This window comes from Hetaerina americana, unplaced genomic scaffold, assembly GCF_022747635.1.
Source record: "Hetaerina americana unplaced genomic scaffold, ioHetAmer1.1.p SCAF_11, whole genome shotgun sequence".
NCBI lineage: Eukaryota > Metazoa > Arthropoda > Insecta > Odonata > Calopterygidae > Hetaerina > Hetaerina americana.
Genome location: NW_027286181.1, coordinates 6,248,794 through 6,271,562, shown reverse-complemented (window position 1 = coordinate 6,271,562; position 22,769 = coordinate 6,248,794). Strand labels below are relative to the sequence as shown.

The window sequence follows — 22,769 nt, the reverse complement described above, 5'->3', positions numbered from 1 at the left end:
TGATCACATATTAATTTGCACTATTTTCTATACATTTCCAGATAGTGCGTTTCCTGTATTTTTTATCAAATTTCTTACTTTCATCTTTTTTGTAACTTCAGAGGACATCAGTAGCTATATTGATTGTGTTATCTTTAGGTAACTACGAATTTCAGTTTATGTTTCAAAGAATTGACACTTTATTATAACGTGACATTCCATTGGTGATTATTTGTATTACGTCATGCGTTAATATTCCTTCCACACATCGAACATAAAAACTCATGACCAACCCTGAAAAATCTGCCTACAAGATGGTTATTTATTTAGTCTCACGGCCATTAAAATTGCTGGAGACCTCTAGACACTAATAGCATATTATAGATTTCATATATATTATATAGTATCAAACAATAAATATTACACGATCAGGTTGTTCTGCAGATTACATAGGATTTTCAACTCTGAAAGATGGTACTCTGTAACAAAATCTCATCATGTTATGAATTAGTTAGCCGGCGTCCCTCAGGGTGCTGTTTTATCCCCAACCCTTTTCAATCTTTATATAAATGACCTCCCCTCCCACCCTAAAACCCAAGTGTACCTGTACGCCGACGACACCGCCATTGCATCCCAGTCTTTCTGCCCTGACACTGCTGCAGACAACGTCCAGGAACACCTAGACTTAGTTGAAGAATGGATGGACTCTTGGAAACTCTGTGTCCATCCAGACAAATGCGAGCATGTCAACTTTGCAAGAAAGTGGAAGAAACCCTGCTCCTGAATTTGGGCCCCTAATAATTCCACATACATCCCTTTAGTATGATAATTTGAATATTTTGAATCAAATACAAACATGATGTCGACTTTAATTGATTCTTATATCTAGCAGTATTGCACAAGCGGTATTATAACCGACGCTAACTCTACGCTCCTTAGAGTATCATTAAATACTGCAGTTTAATGCTGTAAATTCAAAATAATTTCTTTGATAACAATGCTTAAACGATATTTTAATCAAATTGTCCTTTATATTTATACTTTTGGATGAATGTTTTTTGATAGACCGCCCTCCGCTGAAAATATCGCAACATAATTCATGACCTATATTCCCCAAATTGATAAACCTGGATTACTGTGTGGTTTTACCTGATTTATTTCAATACTTGAAACTTCCAGAAATGCAAGAAAAATGGCTTTATCATTGTAGGTTTTCCAGGTATACTTCCATTTTTCATTGTATGATTTCCTGAAGCGAGCATTTTCGTCAAGAATACCCTTACAGAGAATTGAATCTGAACAAATACAATTATGAACCCGGACCCATCCGGAACTGAGTCATCCGGCGTATAACATTCAGGCATTCAAGGTAGGAGAGGGAAGTATTTCCTTCCTCTTTCTGACACCTACGGCTTCTCAGCAAGTCCTTATAGCCAGGAAATCACAAGGAATGGGTGTAATATGAGGTTGTTTTAAGCAATAATGCGAAATCTGGGTCCAATAAACTTCAAGATGCATGCAAATAATCTAAGGACAAGACAAACACCTTTGTCAGTGTTATTGTTCAGTGGTAATATCAAGATTGCAAGCCTTAAAAAAATCAGACAGGCTTATTGACTTATTGGGTACGCCGGAATCCTCCTTCAAAGACGTGTTTTATTTTCAGTTTCAAAATATTCAGAGTTTTCATTTAAGGCGTGATAATAGTTTGTCCGCTGAAGTTGACGGTGATAAATTTTAAGTTACAAGTCGTTCAATGAAATACTTGTTGCTCAGAGTAATGGGGACATTTTCAAGAAACAGAACTAAAGATTTTTAAGCTCAGTTTTGACATTGTTCTATTTATTGCTTCTCTCATTGTATGAATTATAAATGAGTTTGTTGAACATCATGTCCAATTCTGAGACGATTAATCATTATTATTCGAAACGGATGGAAGCCCTGTTTTCATATCTTAATATATCCAGCAAAGATTTTTATGTCACCATTATTCATTAAATCTATCAGTTTTTATTGATAACGTTTTTAAACCTGCGTTTTAGGTCTTGTCATGAGCTGAATGAAATAACTCGTAAGTACTGTAACACATTGGTGCAGCAGATTTGGTAATCATATTTTTGAAAATTGTTAAATTATATTTTGGAGTCATAGTGGTGATGGTGTGCTTTGGGAGACTGAAGGTGCGCTACGTATCGCAGGTTCTATTTTGCCGCTCCGCAGACATTTAATCATTATTATTCTGCCGCATCCATTTCCCTCCTCCCCGCTCTTTTCCGCATGCTCTTATCCCTCTCCCCCTGGGGGACACGGCGGGCGGGCGGGGATAGGGGGGGTGCCGGCCGCAGAGGGAGTTTTTGGTCTGACGGTTGCTGAACACGCGGCACAGCTCGGCGCCCACGAAAGGAATTATCGCGCCTTCCACACTCCTTCCGCTCGCCCCAGCTGAGAAAATGCTTATCGCCCACCGCTATGAGGCTCGCTTAAATCTAAGGGCCTTGATTGGGTAATTTATATACCGTCCATAAATCCTTCCACCAAGAGTGTCTCCCTCTCTCTCGCTTTTTCACTTTCTTCAGAACTCTTGCTTCTCCCTCAACTCCGTTCACTCACACTCAATTTCGGAGAGAGAGAGAGAGTTAATTTTGGCCACTTGGTGGAATTCAATCTATAAATCATCATACCAAATGGTGACTTAAGAAACTGGAAATTCCAACAAAATAATAATAAAAAAATAGAAAGTATTGAATATATGGAAAGTAGGGAAATATAATGGCCCCCCGGATAATACACATAATACAGTCCGTAAGCCTGGTTGTAACTCCGTTGAATCATAAGAATGTGCTGATGGTTTTAAGGGTGTATTCTTTTTTATGGTAATTGAACGTATTTAGTTTTTGCATGAATACTTATTATTACAGGATATTCTATCGAAACAACAATTAATAATCACTGGATTTCTTATAATAGTTTATACAGGAGAATAAAACGCTAATACATGTATCTAATGGGCCAATACGCATTTGCGAAATTAGCCAGAATGGGCTAGAAATGAAATGGCACTGGACAAAAATTGGTAAAAATGTAACCATAACTACTAATTTCATCAAAATAAACAAAAGGTACTTTGTTTTCGGTTAAACCAACGGGTATTCTCTGTGGAAAATTGTTTTCTGATTTTAATTAAGATCTAGATGAAATTAATTAAATTGTGAACTTCAACTTTTTTTCAACTTGTGATCTTTCAACTTTTCACCGTTAAGAGAACGATTCTTCTTAGAAATATACGGCTTCCGCATTATGTTCATTTCTTGGATGAAACAATAAAGAGATAAAAGTGTATAACATAATTATGTATATTCGCGAAATAGATGAAAATTCGTGACAGTCATTTTGGAATCCATTGGCTATTCATCAATATTGCTCATTTATGCTCGCTCTGAAATGTCTTATACGAGACTTCTCTCTCCCTTCTCTAATTGGCTACCCTCTTCATGTCTACACATTTTTTCTCTCTGACGTCTGTCAATATTTGTTCTTGGCATCTCACCCGGCATCTTCTCCTTTCCTTCCTCGGGTTCTCTTTTCCATCGGCAAATGTCTTCATCCGGCCACCACCTCCAAAGATGGGTCAAATATGTTTATCCCTTCTGCTTTTCAGTCTTCATCAGGCTTCTTTTTTCTTCATTTCACCGTTGTAGAACCACTTCGCTAATTATTCTATCGATTTGTTCTCCACTATCGCCCTTAACATGGTCATATTCCCAAAACTTTCCGCATTTTGAAAGATTTTGAGCTCTGCTGGAGTATAGCCATGGTGCGGAGCGTGGTAAGCTCTTTTTGTGGTTTCAAAAGGGCTCCGGAATTAAATTAGCCTGCTTCTTATGGTATACAGTAAAATATATTTTCTCCCCAGGCTTTAATGCTACCATTCCCTTTGATGCTACCATTTATCTTTGAAATTATAATACTTCTCTTTTTCCAGGCATGATTCTCCATTTTATTTATTGTATGGCCCAAAACACTGCTAACTCAAACAAATAATTTTTTCATAATTACACGTTCGTCACGTGTATCATCTTCTGTCTTTTTACTCTCGTCTTCCTTAACTCTCCTTCATTATGTGAATAACAACTAAGGCATAAGTGACACAACATAAAATTGATTTTTCTCCATTAAAAAAACCATTGGGGTATTTTTTCCTTTGGTTGCATTTGACACTTTCCCGACGGACTCATTGAAACTCATTGAGTCATAACGCAAATACTCTTCATACCTTTTTCATTAATATTTCTTTTTCAATACTGATTCCAGATTTGATTAAATACACTAACTAATAATACAATTGATATTATCCGTGTAGTAATGATCTTTGATTACATGAATATTTACAATTTTAAAATACTCTTCCAGGTTTACAAATACTGTGGAATATAAATTCTTTTGGTTATGTTCTGCTGAATTGTACACACATGTATGTATCACAAGGCGCGCAATGACTTCTCTTTTATTTATACCTTCCCTCAATTGAAATATTCTTCGACAAGAAAAACTTATTTTCGTTCCAATATTTTCTAACTGTTCTTTTCAAGATATTTTATAATGCGTTGACAAATTTAAGATTCGAAATTGTTCCAAATTATATAGCATCTTTAATTTGAGGATATATACGATTATATTAATTTGAAAAGCCTAGAAGTTTTTAAACTTTAACCGCTTAATACAGGTTAACGATGTACTTTTCAATAACTCGTCCTCTATTCACAATATCTATAACCGCGAATATATGATCATCAATTTCGTGGACTTTGTAGAAAGGTGCTCATATCCATTACTGGGAGCAATACATTCTCATCTCACTGATTCAATTTTTATGCTATATTCTTGAGACGAGAGAGAGTATTGAATATTTTAGGGGTGCAATGAGAGAAAAATTACGGTAAGGAACGTCAATAGAAAGGCCATGGGATAATGAGTAGAGTAGAATAAATCAATTTTCTAGCTTTTCGAATATATTCTGCTGTTTCAGGCTTCACTTTGTGAAATTATTTAATATCCTTACTGGAAAGACTTTGTACTAGTAATTTGTGAAAAAGTACAGTCTTTTTAGCATGGAAATAAATTTTCTGATTGAAATACCGATGGTGGTGATGTTTCCTTGTTCTTTGTCTTTAATTAATTCCGCACTTCAAATAGGTAAAGGACCATATTAAAAATGGCACCATCTTTCCTTATTTTCTTCATGTCTAATTAGAATTTCACCTTCTTCTTTCTAGCCATATGGCATTTTAACCTTTATTCCTTGAAGGCGTCGCTCATCATCTCGTAGACGGCATTAGCGCTCCAGATTCTAAGTTGTTGAGTACTTCGTCCTAAGAGTTCTTCTTTTAAATCTCTCTACCTTCAGAATGAAATTTCCTACCTTCAGAATGATTTGATTTCTTATTTTTCATAAATACGTAACACTTTGAGATTTTCTATTCTTTTGCTATTTTTCTTTCATTTTTTGATGAATTCTTATTTCGCCCATGGTTTCCTCTTGATTACTTTTCCTTAACCAAAAGATTGCTTCATTTGATCCGTTTTGGACGTTAAATATTTCGTTTCGTCCTTCTCTGCGCTCGTGAAATCATGTTATTCCAAAGTATCCTCCCAATCCCTTTTGGAACTAAGCCAAACTTGACTGTGTCTTCTTACATTTTTCTACTTTCGTTTAGTCTTTAATTTTTCCTTGAATTTATAAAGATTGCCTTTGGTAATTAATACTACTCTAGCAAAACTTTTCCATTAATAGCTTTCAAAATATTTTTTAATTGAATAAATGATAGCTTTTCAATCTCATTTACATATGGTTCATTATGAAATAAATGCGCATGGTTTTATTTTGACGTAATTGCATTGCATTAGCGTGATAAAATTACCGCGAAGCAACTAAAATATGACATTTTGAATTAACGGAAAGAAGGCATGGCTTTCAAAGGTAGAGATAAAAAAACAATGAGAAAAGCGATAAGGACTCAATTGCACGCTTGAGGATGTATCAACACTCCCTTTGCAACAGTTCTCGACTAACGGCGAAATAAATGTGAAATGTCCTCCTCCGGGGCGACTCAGGGAAATATCGTCAGCTTGAAAATTGAATCGGGTGCTCATTCGGAATAGTTCCTCTTTCAGCGTGATTCCTATTTTTATTTCACCGAAGAAATACATACACACATATATATATATATATATATATATATATATATATATATATATATATATATATATATATATATAAACGTCTTTTTACGGTACATATCTCGAGCTAACTCGTAAGAGGATTAAGATTATAATGCCAAGATTAAGTAATGTTCCGTATGATTTTGTTCTATTTTTTGAGATTCTATACAATACCTCTTAAATAAATAAGCCAGACAAAATTAGATAATTTCAGAATGTTTACTAGGAAAATCTTTCTTCATTAACAAACGACCCCAAATAAAAAGACATTTTTTTAGTTTAAATCTTATCACCAATACCAACTGCAATCATCAAATGTGCAAATGGAATTTACTCATATTTTAGCATTAATTTAAATTTTATTTCTATTGTCCTCTATGAATACATGGTCAGTTATATCAACTTCTGCAGCTATTACCATGGAGTACGGAGCCTAACTACAAAGTTCATTAGTTTCAGCCGTCTTGGTTTAGAAGGAATCAGAAAACTCATTTAGTTTGGAAACTTTTAACTATTTGTTAAAGCATGCAGGGTGAAAAAACTTGTTGCAGTTCAAGCCGATACTTTTTGCATTTTTTAAATGAAAATAAAATCAAGTGATTTATATAAATACAGTTTAAACATGCCCCCCACTTATTTTCATCTTGATGAAGTCCGAGTCACATAAACCAGATTTTAATCTATTGCAAAGGAAACTAATTCTGTCCCACTAACTCTTTCCATTCTCGCCTCCTCTCCTTGGGAATTTATTTCGCCGACATCATACATACATTGCTTTGCACATTATTTCCAGTTCCTTAGAACTTTAGCATTCGTAGTATTTGAGATTTCTTATCTGAGGACACCCATGCAATCCCATGCTATAACACTTAACACAACATAAATATTTTCTCGTATACAGGTATATCTGTATAGTGATGATTCCATTTCCAGCAATTCTGTTCACGAGACAAAATCCAGTAGAGCCTTTTCATTCTTGTTTGTCATTTTCAAGTACACTTAAAACACATCCAATCATAAAATCTATCTCTATCCCTCTTTGTCTCCTATGAGTACGACAAATACTCAAAAGGTTCTCCATAGCCACGGCATTATTTATTTGGTATTAGTCTGAAAACAGGGAAATAGCTTTTTGGCCTTAAATTGGAGTATTAACAATGCTAACAGTAGATACAATTGTAAACATCAAAATTAACATTTGGTTATTCTAATACTGACACCAGCATTCCTTTGTTGTCTTCAATTAAATAATTATATTCATATGATATATATACATAGGTATATATACTATATATATACATATGTATGTATATATATGTGTGTGTATGTATATATATATATATATATATATATATATATATATATATATATATATAAATATATATATGTACACTTGTATTTTTATACCATAGAAAAACATTTTTTTATGAACTCTACTTACTACCAAAACTCATATAATTGGAATTCAATCACCTTTGAGAATCATCTGGCAGTGCGAGCATACGTAATTCACAAATATTTAGCTCAATTACGAAACATTACGCATCTTTTCAGTTCCTCCACTTTTTCGCACTAATGGCTAGCTCTACTCAAAATCCATCCAACGAGGCGTGGTAATGAAATATTTAACTAAAGTTCCATCTTAAACAGTATATCATGACAAATTGTGATCACAGTGTTAAATGAGATTTTTAGGTGTTAAGAGAAATTTTTCAGTAAATTTATGTTCTAAATAAAATCTATTGAAATAATTTTGTACTAAAGCAAACCGTTATCTGTATCCTTTTAGCTACAAATGATTCTGGGAGTATGGGTCGCACTACACTTTCATGTACTGTATGTACTGATGAATGACTTATCGTCAAAATAAACACTGCAACATTGCAATTGCATGACTGGACTTTCCAGGATCGTTACACATAAGTGTAAATGAATCTTTTAGCCTCATTAACTAATTTTTGTTATTAATTTATACGAATTCTTTGCCAGCAGGTATTTATTATTTGTCATAAAAACCTATACAGTACCTATGCATTGGTGACAATTGAAAGTTACCTATTGGGAACTACAATTAGGTTCACCCCAAAATTCTCTCCATCGTGGGGACATGTCAATGTCGTACGATTCTTTGGTTGTTTGTCAGACATCCCAAGTGAGAGAACTTAATTTAAGGAAACTACGAAAAGAGATGTGAAAGCCGTAGTGGGGAAAGAAAGGAGAGTGAGGAGTTGGAGGGGGCGTAGGAGTTGGAGGACTGGGAATGTAAGAGAAGTGCGGAGGGAATTGAGGAAGAGCTGTGGGTGTGTGTGGAGAAGAGTGTAAATAGGAATATACGAGGATGAAGAGGGAGCAAGGAGGAGCGCTACGTCGAGACCGGAGAGGCGCAGTGGCGGGGACTTTGGGGGTGTGGAAATCCATCGAGGGAGGGGAGGAGGCTGTTACGGCCACTTTCACTCGGCCCTTTGTAGTTCGGCTGATACTGACGGGGGCAAGGAAGGGAGGGGAGGGATTGGCCCCACCCTTTGCGTCTCCTCCAACCAAATGGAGGGACCCCCTTTTCTCCCTCCTTTTCTCTTTCTCTCCTTCCTTCCCATTCCGTAACACAATAGGGGATGCGACGACGCCGCATCAACGGAGAAGGCCAGATGGGAAATTTAAATCCACTATCCTTCCCAGGTCCAACTTTCTTGTCCGGATTCATTCGTACCTGTGATGCTTCGTGCTTACCGAGAGGAAACAAAATAAAAAAGACAAGGTTCAGACAGGACTAGACCAAGTTTTTGGTGGATGAAACGCGTTCATTTTAGTCGTAAGCGCTCTGAGATCCCTCGCATAAATGAGATATTTGTTTTTTTAAGGGCTGTGATGTGATGAAAACTTTTCCTTTTTCTCTTCTTATGACCCAAATTACATCATATGGTTTATGAAAAACATTTTTGTCACTCAAAACTTGTTGCATATATAAATTTTCCTGGCCCTTATTGTGGTAAAAAGTTGTCAATTTAATTTCTTTGGGAAATGAGCCCGTTGTGACATATATTCTTTATGATTGCATTTTGACGAAAACTGTTGTGTGTCATAAAATATTATTAATATTACAATAGACATCGCACGGGTTTTGATGCAATAAAAGTCTTCCAAAACCTGTTCAAGTATCGCTTTGCGATGTCATTTTTTTCGATTTGCAAGCCCCAACTTTGAATTTATCAATAATTATCTAGCTTGAGTATACCATATTTAATTTTTTGTTCTTTACAATATCTGAGCATATTTCTTAGCATATATAATCAGATAGATACAAGAATTTGATGGTTTGAGGCTCTAATTTGTGAAAATTCATGATCTCTGGATAAATTAACTTGCTACTTTTTCACGCTAAATCTTTAAATTGAAACTACCGGTTTCTATGCATAGGCAACAGCATCAGGCATGTTAGCATATGAATAGCATATTATTGCATAAGCCAATAGTGCAATATTAAAGTTTTAGCATGAAAAAATACAAATTTATTTACTCAGTGATAATTATACAAGCCCAGAACTAAGAGATAGGTATAATGATTTACTTGTAGTAGGAAATATAGAGTATTTACTTCCACCTGACTTTCTTTAAGATACTTATGTAACAATATTTGATTATTTAGAGAACTTTTAAATATATGCTTATAAATTTTTTGAACTTTTTTCGGTGAATACATGGTCTACATAAAACTTATATGAAAGCTATTGGAAAGCCAAGTGCTCTTGATGTACAATCATATTAAGGCATGAACGGTCACATCACCCTGACGGCGTTACTGATTACCGTCTTAGTACGATTTTTATTTACGAAGCTACGTTATATAAATTCTATAAGTGGAGAATATTGATATGCTTTACCACTCCATTGTTCAAAGCAGAGAGAGTTACAACGCAACTGCTCTCATTTTACTGTAAATACTTGAGTGCCACTTGATTTACCTCTTGGAAAATTTCACTGTTCAGGAAAAATGCAAGTATGAGTATCTCCTAGTCAAATGGAATAATTAGAGGTTGGTAAAAGTAGGCTTATAATTGGATAATCATATATACAGGATGCGTTCCGAAAGTATTGTAATTATGTTTTAAAAGTAATTGATTGAACATATTTACACAAACATTTAAAATTCTTCAAAGTACTGTCCTTGGGTCTCCACACATTTTATCCAGTAACTCTGTCATGACCGGTACGCGCCCTGAAAGGCGTCTTCGGGTATCTCTCGTAAGCTATTCGTCACGGCTGATTGGATCTCTTCTATGGACGAAAAACGGGTTCCTCTCAGGGCTGTCTTAATCCGAGGGAGCAAAAAGAAGTCTGCTGGGGTGACGTCAAAACCTTAAAGGTGGTGGGCCAGGTTTGGCACCTGGTGTTTGGCCACGAACTCGCGGACTCGTAGCGCGTTGTCGTGATGGAGTTGCCAGGTAGCGGAGATGTCTTTTCTCGCCCTAATGACCCTTTTTCGGAGTCTTTCCAGCTCATCCACATAATAGGCAGTGTTAACTGTCTATCCTTAAAGAACAATCTCCTAATGGACCACTAATTTACTGTCTAAAAAGACAATGAGCATTGTTTTCACTTTTTTGCCCATTCTTGTGTGTTTGGGCTTGGGGAATCCCCCAAGCCCAAAAAGCTGGGGCGTTTTGTTTCTGGGTTGTATTAAAAAACCCAGCTTTCATTACCAGTTAAGTTGTTGTCCAAATAATTAGGTTCATTCTCAATACGTTGCAAAAATTCACTAGAAATTTTCGCTCGGTTGGTCTTATGGACGTATGACAACAACACCTTGGGCACGAGCTTGGCGCATACTTTTCTTATCCCTAAATCTTCAGTAACAATGCGAAACCAAAGTAGACCACAAGTTCAGTTCATTGGCAACAATATTGGCAGTCAATTGACGGTAAGAGTCCAACAATTGTCGAACACGAGCCATATGGTTGTCGGTTTTGCTAGGTTGCCGGTTTTTCTGGACGAACAAACGCTCAGGATGGCTGGAAGGCCACCCAGAGCGTTTATTCGTCGTGAACCTCTTCCCGGTCGTCCTTAAAGGCCTTTAACCACCTAAAAACTTGTGAATAGGACAGAATAGAGTCCTCGCAATCCTCATGAATCATCTTGCTAGTCTTCTCATAGGATTGTTTCAGTTTAGCACAAAACGTAGTAATCGCGTAACGTTGCTCGATCGTCGATTTCATTTTTTTCGTGACACGGTCGGCGCGCAGAGGTTTACAATAACTGATGTTTTGCCACTTCCACAGCTTGGAGAGCACTGAGACCAGTTTTTCGGCAAAGCTTAGCGTCTCCCCCCCCACTTGCAGTACTTCAATTAGTTTGATCTCACTCTTACAAATAGGAGTGGCTACAAAAATGTAATTTCATTAACTTCGGAACGCACCCTGTAGTGTAAATTCTGGGGTGTTGGACCGTTTTTGTTGAAATTCACAAATGAAACTTCAAAGCGCGTTTACCCAATAGTATTTCAATTCTAAAAATAGCTGACTACAGATCTCCATTCTTTCTCCCGACTCTCAATTCCGGTACGTCCTGATAGATCGTCGATCTTGAGTTCCACTTTTTTTCCTTTAATTTGTTTTTCTTTTAAGATTGTAAAAAAATCTTTCAATCATTCAGTTCCCATTCTTCTGATTTTTCATTTTTATAAAGCACTTTAAATGATCTTTTCGTCTGCCATCTGTCTGAATACTTTGTTTTTCTCATGTATTGTTCATTTAAAGGCACACTCTTCTTTGATTTGTGCTTGCTTAAAATTCACAAGTTTTTACCAACTAGCATTATTTTGGAAGAATGGACTCTCAAAAATTACAATGACTATACATTTTTATTGAGATAAGAGAATGAACATGCTCAATTCTAAGGAAATAGATGATAAAGTTATTGTATATTTTCCTTTATAGCCAATAAGAAATTAAATTATTTCCTTTCGACTATTTGTGAAAATATTTAATCGAAAATAAGTTTACCTAAATCATCAAGGGTACATCAAGAGTTACTTATTGCAGTACTTTTCTTCTTGATCATAAGGAACATGAGCATCAAGGTTGGCTACACTTATTTTGCAATGGATACTTTCCCATTGAATGAGTTAATTGGTCCAAGGATAGCATTTTTACTATCAAATAATTGTAAAAATGCTATCCTTGAAATCTAAATAATTATTTAAAAAATTATAATTATAAAATAAAGTCGGAGAAACAGAGAAAAGTTGAAAAACTAAATAGAAGACGGGCAGCAAAAAAAATTTGAAGCCCACATTAGACTAGAGAACATTCAATGAGCAAGTACAAAAGTATGTGTATGGACCTAATAATAATTTCTTGACAAGGAATTTTTTCAGAATTGTAAATCTTCGGAAATGGCTTTGACGTTCCCTTTTGCAAGTCATTCAAAACCTCTCCTCCCATCAATAAACTAATAATAATCGTACCTCATGGATGAGTTTCTGGATTATTCGGGAAAATTATGAGCAATTCAAAGCGGGACTTAGTACTTGGAGAACGGGATGAATCTTAATGGCATTACGATCGCCGTCGCAGGAGCATCTTCTCACGCAAAAACTGATTCGAGGTCCAACCTTCATTTCTTGTGCGGTTCAAGTTATTACCTCCGGAGTGCTGGTGAATCCACACTGCCAAATATCCTTTTTTGTGAACTGGCAAGGGTTTCCCCAGTTAAAGAAGGAGTAATCAGGGGCTGATCCTGTGGGGGACGGCCACTCGTGCGGACGCGTAGGAAGGTTGCCAGGGAGAGGGGAATTGGAGAGGATGGAAGTGTGGGAAGAGGAAGATAAAGATGTTTCGAGGGGCAATCGTGGGAGGCGTTTACGAGGGAGCGATGAGCCTTTTACGGTCACCGGCGACATGGTTAGCGTCCACCTCTCTCCACATCCCTCGCGGAAAACATAACGTTCGTAAGGAGTAGGCAGCTTTTCTTCGGAAAAGCTATTTCTTTGTCTACCGCACACTCTCTTCTCGAGGAGCACCTAGGAGTAAAAACGAAAGATTGTTTTTCTATTCATTTGAAGAAGACGACACGCAGAGACCACTCACTCCATTATTTGGTAGGAAAATGCACTCATAGATTTGCCGTTTTATAGAGCTAAGTTCATGTTTGTGTAAATGTGCATAAAACATTTGAATTTTACCACAATTTTGAAAGATATTAGATCAATATATGAAGTTTTTTCAGCTACTAGTATCTAATCCCATTTAAGGACGGCAATGATGGAATGATTTGCATTAACTCAAATGATAATTGATGACCTACCAGTTAAGGCAGGTTCTGGATTACGACTAAACTCTTTGCTAATTATTCCATCAAATTCATCTAAAAATACGGAAGCTAAAACGTACTCCATGAGTGACAACATTAAAAAATTCCTCATAATTAACGATGATTAGTCGCACGAGCACAACAAAGTCATGGGGTAAGGTATATATTATTCCTTATTTACCTGCTCCCAACAGTGGGGGTTTATATTTAAGAATGGTTGTTTGTTACAATTTTATCGCAATATCAAATTATATTATACTACCTTATTAGAAATTAAACTCATTTAAACTCTGAGAAGCAATTTCATTGTCCTATAAGAGATTCATAGGTCTGATATCAATGGTTCTCTAAGTTTAGACGCAACAATAAGTCGCAGCCAATTTTAAATACCGTAATTTTATCAACTGTAATAACTAGCCACGAAATTTTAATAATAAGCCTTGAAAAATTCTATTTATATAATTTCAATAATTCTTTTATTAATTTCTTGAAGAAGTAAAATAAATGACGTATATTTTACAGAAGATTGGAAAATAGTATGTTGCAAGAACGCTGAAAATTGCTTTTAAATTAAAGATAATATCATCCAACTTCAGGGTGACTCGCAGATCCTGAGGAAATACGGCACTCACTTTAACTAACTTTCCGGGTGAAGAACTCGCCGACTGTCTTTATCATCTCACAATATACACAAACGTCCTGATCATGGACGTGAACGTAAAAAAAACTTCCACATTGTAGGCACTCGCGCAGTTTATTTTTTTCTTCAATTGGGCGAATGTTAATCGAGAAATTGGAATTTCAACAAAGTAGTGTGCGGGAGAGAGAAAAAATCTCAAGCTTGGGAGCACAGTCGCGAATATAAATTGAAGAAGAAGAAGAGAATGGGCGCAGGGAAGAGAGAATGGAGGAGGGTTCGAGAATGCTTGCGTGGCAGCCGATATGCCTCTGGGAAGACCGGCACACCGTGTGCTAGTGCACTACGGGAGGGCTTTGAAGAGGGATACCGAGGAAGCAGGGTATCGTGGGAGAAGGCAGCGGGAGGGGACGGTGCACTCGGGGAATAGAGAGAGCCATGAGAGAGGACGAAGAAAACCTGAAGCAGAGCGAATTGGGAGGAAGGAAAGGGTTTGTATGGAGGTCCTGCCTTTTCGGCTCCGTGTAGGATAGAAGAGGTGGGGGGGATGTGAGTATACCGAGACAACAATAGCGGGGCGAGAGGTCGTAGGTTCGGAGAGAAAGGGGTCGGTTGTGCCACGGGATGGGTGGAGGGAAGCCAACGCAATAGGTCAGCGAAATTGAGTTTGCAGTCGTTCTCCTCCTGTGGAGTGAGGGGTGGCCGGAGGAGAAGGGGTTGAGAGGGAACTGGGGAAGGGGGAGCGAAGTGGACGGGCTGAGTGCCCTCTTCTCCTCCACCTCCTTATTTCGAGGCGAATGCCATCCGATGTCAGGTGCAGCAGCTTGCCCCTCTCGCCCCCCGCGCTGCCTACACCCCTGTTCAACCACCCACCCACCAGCCTCTCCATCCCCCGTTCGCTCCACTCTTGCCTCCCGACGGATCCAAGAAATTGTCGGAAAGTACTCTGGGACTCGGCGACTCACTCCCACTTGGGGTGAAATGGGATCCTGCGTTGTTTGCGGTCGGGTTGAATTTATTATGCTCGAGTCCTTGTCCCGAACCGGATCGTTCGCAGTCCCTCCATGCCTTCCTTTCACACTAAAGTAAGTATATATGCGTTCCTTCCATCCAAGTCTGTTCCTTCCCGGGAGGTCGCGTCGTTCTATAAGGGTTAGATGGCACGGAAATATCGTGTCTCGATTTTGTTTTGCCCCCGCAGTAGGGTTGAATGTCAAGGATGCAGAATATTTACTTTTATCAGAAGCATTATTTTACCCTTGGGTGGAGTATTTTATTCCTATATGCTGAAACGTACCATTCGTAAAGCAATTGCTCTTTACGAGTTATATAATCAAATTGGGGAAATACTGTTATGCTTTACCATGAGTTGAGTGAGTATCTCCCATTTAAATTCATCAAAAATATTCGTTTAACATAACTACCGATGAAAATAACCGAGCATTATGGAGTCTTTAAAAATGTATCTTTAATTGTAAATTAAGCTCAAATATTGAGAAGAAAATATTTCATGTAAAAAGGAAACAGAAATGGTAGATAGCAGTTAGGAAACTGAAATGCTTATGAGCTATAGAGCGGGGATTTTTTGTATGAATTTTGTAATATACTTGGATAAAGTGAATCATCAATATATTAATATGGGAAAGAAAAATGGCTATGAAAAGGAGGGATTCACCAGTAAATGTTAAGAATCATACTAAAAAGAAAGACTCCTACTCCCACAGAATCTGTGGAAAAGTACGAGTCTTTCTTTTTAGTATGGATATTAAATACTTCCACGAAGTGAAGCATGAAACAATAGAAAATGTTAAGAAGTTATTTTTGAAAAATTTATCTTGGGCGGTAACGAGGGGAAAAATTAATTTGGAAGAAGAATCAGTTTGATTGATTTGCATCAAATATTAATTTTAGGTAATGATTAAATAGTTTTTGAATTAGAGTATGTAATAATTAAAGAAGAATAGGCTCGTCAATTTAGCGGATTGGCAGCATCCACAATTCAGTCTGTACCAAATTCAGCTGACCACCAAAATAATATTAGCATTTAATTTATACTATGATCTCAATTTTTTAATCTCAACACAATAAAAGTTTGATACATTATTTCACTATTTGAACAATTCAACTTTTTCTTTATCGAAGTTACTCTCGAAATTACCATAGTTAATTTAATGTATATTTGAAGGTTTGTTGTGATCAATTCTGTAATAAATTTCCATCTCAATATGTATCACTTACTCAAAGAATTTTTCCTGTTTCCATTGGTTTTCTTTCAATAAAATTTTAATGAATTTCAATAAATCTATGCATTTTTTTTATCAGTTATAACTTCCTTAATAGTATTTTATTAGAGGTATTCTCCTTAAACTTATTTATTTGATATAAATTCACAAACCTTGGTCTATTAAGACTATATCTACAACATAAATATAATTGAAATGCGAGGCGTGTGCATAGTAATATGTCTTCATTATTTTCATCTATATTTGATCACTTATGCCTAAAGAAGAACATAAATCCCTAAACATCAAGCTGACGAAATATTATGGCCATATGTATGTGTACATAATGAAATCGTGAATCCTGTGCGAAAAATAATATTATATATTTATTCCATTTTTTTCAAACGTAGCGTAGCAATATAGCTTATGATCAGGGCTTCAAAATAAATCATGAGCAATCACAAGAACTATCTTTCATTTCAGGGAATGAAGTTATTAGTTTTTGTTATACCTCTGCTCTTATTAAAAAGATCAGACTTATTGAAATTGGCGACTTACTTTGGATTGCTGAGGAGATGAGGAAGCTCTTAGTATCCACTTCCGGATGACAGGAAGTGAAAGACGAACTAAATTATCTTCAGAATATTTCTTCCCAACGTGACCTCGGCGTCTCGTCTCCCTCCACCCATCATACTTCGTTAGTTCCTTCCGGAAAATAACAAACCGTGCCGAGTGTTCTTGCTTCGCTGTCTCAAATAGTCCCGGCGCCTTCTTAGACGGTAGTATTGGGTTTAGCAGCGGCAGGTGCTTGCGACTCCAAGGGGATGTCTTTCTTCCGACGAGCAGGTGGGGATCCCGAGAGTAAGAGGAAGGGGAGAGAGGGAGCTCTCTTGGTCGATAGGATTAAAGGAATAGAATGAGTTGCCCGGTGCGGAATGGGAGGAAGGGTGTGAATTAAAAGCCTCCCTTAGGAGAGGTAGGACGAGGCAATTGACGCTGGTGGCGGCCTGGAAACGGTGCGTACCGAGCATTACCTATTGGAGCTACCGAGAAGAGCTTTTCCCAGGAAGATTCAGGAAACAGGTGTGTCTAACTGGGAGCCCCAGGAGGCTACAAACTAGATGTTATTAGATTTTTACCCCAAATTTCCATGAATGCCCGTTTTATTTTGATGAAATTTCTCAAAAAGGAAAGGCTTGAACCGACAATCTTGAATTTTTTCAATATGCCTTCATATTTATAGCAATTTCATTTATCATTTACCACATGTTCTTCCTTTAATGTTGATCAAAATATTTAATGTTACCTTCGAGTCTAAGCGTACATTATCCAAGAAAGGGTTTTTTCTTCCAATGTTATTAGTATTATCTTGCAAAAGGTACCTTAACTGTAAGCTAAAAGGAGCCATTATAGTTTTTTTTACAATATCAGGTTTTAATGAGATGGATAAAAATTTTTATTGAAAAAATCATTTCCTTTTTTAAAAATATTTTTATTTTTCTCCTTGAATTATTGCCTTTTTGGACATATTTTCATAAAGTGAATGTATTACAAATTTTGTGAATTAAGAATGGTTTTTTGTTAGAAAAATTTAATATACGAATGTAAAATGTTTTCTATTCAATCACATAGAAAATGGTCGATAAATCCATTTTAATTACGCTCTAAAAATATACTTGGACAGCACTATAGTCCATGTTATATTATGTATTCCCGTAGGCTATGAGAAAACGTAATGCGTAATATAGCGGTAAAGAGTTCCGCAATAAATGCCTGGTACATGCATTAATTTAGCAGCAGTCTAATTGAACCTTCCTCCATTAAGTACTACTTAGTGAATTATTCACAATCCAAGTTCTGTTAGGTATTTGTCTAAACAAGATTTAGTACCAAATTAATTTTCAAAGAGAAAAATCATAAAACTTATGTTGGCCCTTGATTTTTCGTTAGCCTAAAAAAAGCTATACCTGGCATTAAATGACAAGAGTTAATGAATCCGTGACAAAAACAATACACGATTTTTCTCTGATCTTTCTTACGGTGCCGTTTCACCCATTAATGCTACTTCTGTATCCTGCAGCATACGTTACACACATATTATATCAGTATTGAGTGTTGCATAACCAGTCAGGCTTTTCTCTTCGAGATTATTTTCATCACGAGGAGAACCTACCTCGTATTAAACGCTTTTAGCGCAGTTACAACTGTTTTATATGACTTTCTTTTCCATATTTCATAATATTTGGGTTCATCGGACGTTCATGGCGGTCCATAACCTAGGAATTTCCATAACGTTTGGGTATGTTGTCAAACCAGGAATTTAATTTTTGCTATTCAAATCCAAATAATTTTCATTTGTATTAATTTTTAAAATTGCACAATTTATTAATTTTAAAACTTTCGAATTCTAATTTATAAAGTCCTTCAAACATACATGTCATATTTATGTAAATAAACCGCAATTTATTTATTAATACATGCGTACAACTTGAATCGTCCATTTTACGATGCAAGAGCTTGTGTACCGAATAAAAACCCATGTAAAGACTTTTGCATGGGCAAGTGGCTACGAGGCCGAATCAGGTATGATCATAGGCATATTAATGTTTTGTTGATTAAGAGTGAGAAACCATTAAGAGTCGTTCATGAAGGAATGCGTGCTTCAAGGAAATATTTATTATGGGAACGATTAGTCAAAAAGACTTGAAGTTTTAGATTGGAATAAAATAATAATAATTCTAAGTTCAATTAATTTAAATAATCCCTCAAGGCCGTCATCAAAGCATCATGTTATGTTTTTCATTCTATGCAGATTAATCCCAGCTATAAATTCAAATAACTGCGAGTTATACCAAGGCAGTTATTATTACAGAGTCATCCGCTTAAATGAACCATATTGCGAGGATTTCGCAAAATAAATGAATTCGCGTTATCCAAAATCACCTTTATTCTCTCGTTTTTTCTCGGGATGATTACGTTAATGACTGTAGATATATTTGCGTAATCCAATGCATGAATGGTGAATTTAATGAATGGTGAATGCATGAATGCATGAATGGTGTTTCTCTTTAAGAATTGTGGTTTTGAAAATAAATGTGACCGCGTAAATAGTGCCTCGATAACCAAACTAGCTAAATATTTAGATCCAAACGTCGAGGAATTTAAAACTCCGGTCTAGTCGATAGATTTTATTGCTTTAAAAAAATTCGCATTCCCATTCAAACTAATGCAATCATTTGCTCATGCATGAAAGTATGCGAATTAGGAATGATGAGTGAAAACATCTAGTAATAACTAGATCATGCGATGAATAAATCAAAAAACCTCATGATACTTGCGCATAATTGGATCATCAGAGTTGGGAGAGAGGGAGGGATCAGAAAAATTATTATGTTGAATGGATGAAGCAATAAATGAAGGTTTTTTACAAGATGCAGGAAAAAATGAAGGTATTGAAGTTTTCGGTAAAAATGAAGTTTCTGGGAAATCACTTGTAAAAAGTGTCAAGTGTAAAAAATGGGAATTATTAATTTATAACGAATATTGCCGAGGAATCAATCCATAGAGTGTATCAATGTGGGAAGCCAATCGTAGAATTACAGACCGGTATGATGCTGTTGATTTTCCTTAGTAACGTAAAATATGTGTGCGTTTGATCCGGCACATGCGTAATATCTCCTCTTTCTAAAATATTTTTATACCATCATCAGGCATGTAGAAGTCAAGGGTTTCCATGCATCATATTTTTTTTGTTTTGAAAGCAAATATTATTTATAAATACTTTTATGATTTTATAATGCATTCAATTATTGAAAAACAGTGAATAATTAAATTACTACCCTTTTTCTTTCATTTGCTGGAAAAACATTAAAATAATTCAGTGTGTAAGGTTTAATTCAGGTCATCGATAGTTCAATATTGCGAATTTGTTTTCTCTTGGCGATGGAAGACTAAGTTTCTCAGACTAACAGAATATGGAATTATTACAATACTCTATCTTGTTATGGAATAGAGGATCGTGTCAATTCATGAAAAACATTTTGTCTATTTTCATCCTTTTTCGGTTTATACCAGTTCAGTAAATATTTCGTAGGTAAACATTTGTTTTAGAGTACCTACACCTGGATGTGACTCTTAGTACGTCATTATTTTATTTTTATGTGTCTCACTCCATTCAAAGAATAAGAAGAATGCACTCTTAAATTGGACCAAATTACTCACTGGTAAACTTGAGATCTTTACGGCTAGTCAGTGATCTTAATTGACCACTTTTTCATCAAAGAATCTTCCCGACGAAATAAGGCGTCGATCAGTCTGTGCAGGCTGCGCAGTGCTCACGTGGGAAAAAGGGCTCTCAACTGATATTTTTATTTATTGCATTGTACTTTTTTCATATACTTTTTCATTCTAATGTATCTTCTTGTTTGTAAGGAGCTACTACACTGGAACTACAAGAGAACTCTCCGGGTTAAGTGAATAATACATTTCACACCCATTTTCTGGAAATTAAATATCTGTGGATTTTAAATTTCTGGAATATACATTTACTTTTCACTGTAACTCTTTTTTAATACTAAAGCTAATGTTAATTCTTAAAATTGCATTAAATATTGTTTTATATGTCCTGAGAAACTTAAAATTAAAACTCTTGGCAAACAACTTATTTTAATATTGATGTTTTTCTTCTCTGACGGCAGGTGGAGTTTGTGGACATGCACTATGGCGTGGGCTATGACATCACATTGGACGGACAACTTTTTGCAGATCACCTGAATGAAATTTCAGAGTGCAGACGATACTCAAAGGGATGCTTCTTCATTGTAAGTCACGAAATTTCATTACTGAAGTATCTAGTTATTTATTATTTAAATTGATGAGCCATTTATTTCTGTGCCACTTTCAGTCATTTATGATTGTGAATATATATGATTTCAATTCTCTGCAAGTATTACCAACTTTACATTCTTTATTATTATAACGAATTAAATTTACGATTGGTTGATTTCGTTAATCCAATAACCCACAAAGTTTCACTCGCATAGAATAATTAGGTTGAATACTAACGTTTAAACCGAATATTTACTATCTCCACCAAGTACTTACTTAATTAATTTTGGAGCAGTGCATGTGCCATTTTTCCCTCAATAACCCCGGTTTCCTTCTAAATAGTTTATGAATACCTCTTTTTTTCGATTTTAAAAATCAATTAGCAGCACCATTAGGTTATATCTAGGGATATTTATTGGAATTATGAAAAGGTTCACTTATGCCAGGTTAAATTGAGGTAACAATTCCCCCGACGTAGTATTTGCTTGTCATTTATGCCCGGAAACACTGTAAAATATCTGCTTTATATTGCAAGAGGAATTAGCGGATAATTATTTACCTTTACGTTCACATTTTCAAAATATTCCTTTTTGCATGTGGGGATGCATTTTTTCGAGCCAATAGCGAATCATATATAATAATTGTTAGAGAAAATTTTGAAATGAAGTATACTTTCAAGTTAATTTGAGAGCTAATTAATGTCCTATGAATTCAGGAATTGTTTCGATATACCTAATAAACCCATACTTTTTGTTTTTGTCCTTTCATCAATTTATTCTAAATATCGCGAAGCATCTTTCAAGTATAGTATCTGGTTACCGTCAATCAAACTTTACAGTATTTTTCCAGCATCAAGCTAAATTTGGCTTGCAATTAACTTTCACAAAGTTTGAATGAACAGCGTGCTTTTGTTCATCATCCATATCCACCGAGACCAACTGCGACATTCATACTATTGATCGGAGACAGAACCTATTATACTAACCTGGCAGAAGATTCCATCCTGAATGTCACTTTAATATTTGCATAATCACTCGTTCCTTCCCTTCGTATACTCTAAATACGTTCTTTAGATGAATTTATGAAAACATTTTATGACAACGCTAAAATTCCAAATATAAATATTTAATTTTAGAAGTATTTTGTAATCGATAAGCATAAATCGCCTTTAATCGATTAGCGTAAGATGATATAAATCAATTTTTACGAATTAAACCGTTTCTGGCGTCACTTGATGGAAAATCTTCATATTGAAATTGAAATTAGACAACTTGGCTTTTCCACATATATTTTTTTTATTTACTTGAGTAAATTTCATTCATTCTTAATATTCATTAAGTAAATAAAAAACTTACATGTGGAAAAGCCAAGTTTTCTCGTTTCAATTACAATTTTTACGATTTAAGAAAATAATACTCACGCTTTAAATAATATTTTGAATAAATATGATTAATCATTCGTGTTATTATTTCATGTGTGGTTAACCGCGCTATACAAAGGTTTCCAAGTCCCACAGGAGTATATGCATGTAAAAGGTATAAATGAACGAAACTACATTCATAAAAATAAATATGCATATT

The 22,769-nt window shown here is 35.7% G+C and overlaps 1 protein-coding gene across 2 annotated transcripts in view; it reads left to right on the top strand.

The window, feature by feature from the left end:
- Nucleotides 1-22,769, top strand: part of LOC139700899 (protein qui-1) — a 687,057-nt gene that overhangs the window by 596,859 nt on the left and 67,429 nt on the right. For both annotated transcript variants that reach the window (XM_071599348.1, XM_071599346.1), the window contains exon 5: nt 21,060-21,182. In XM_071599348.1, the coding sequence (XP_071455449.1) occupies nt 21,060-21,182 (123 nt within the window). The remainder of the gene's footprint in view (nt 1-21,059; nt 21,183-22,769) is intronic.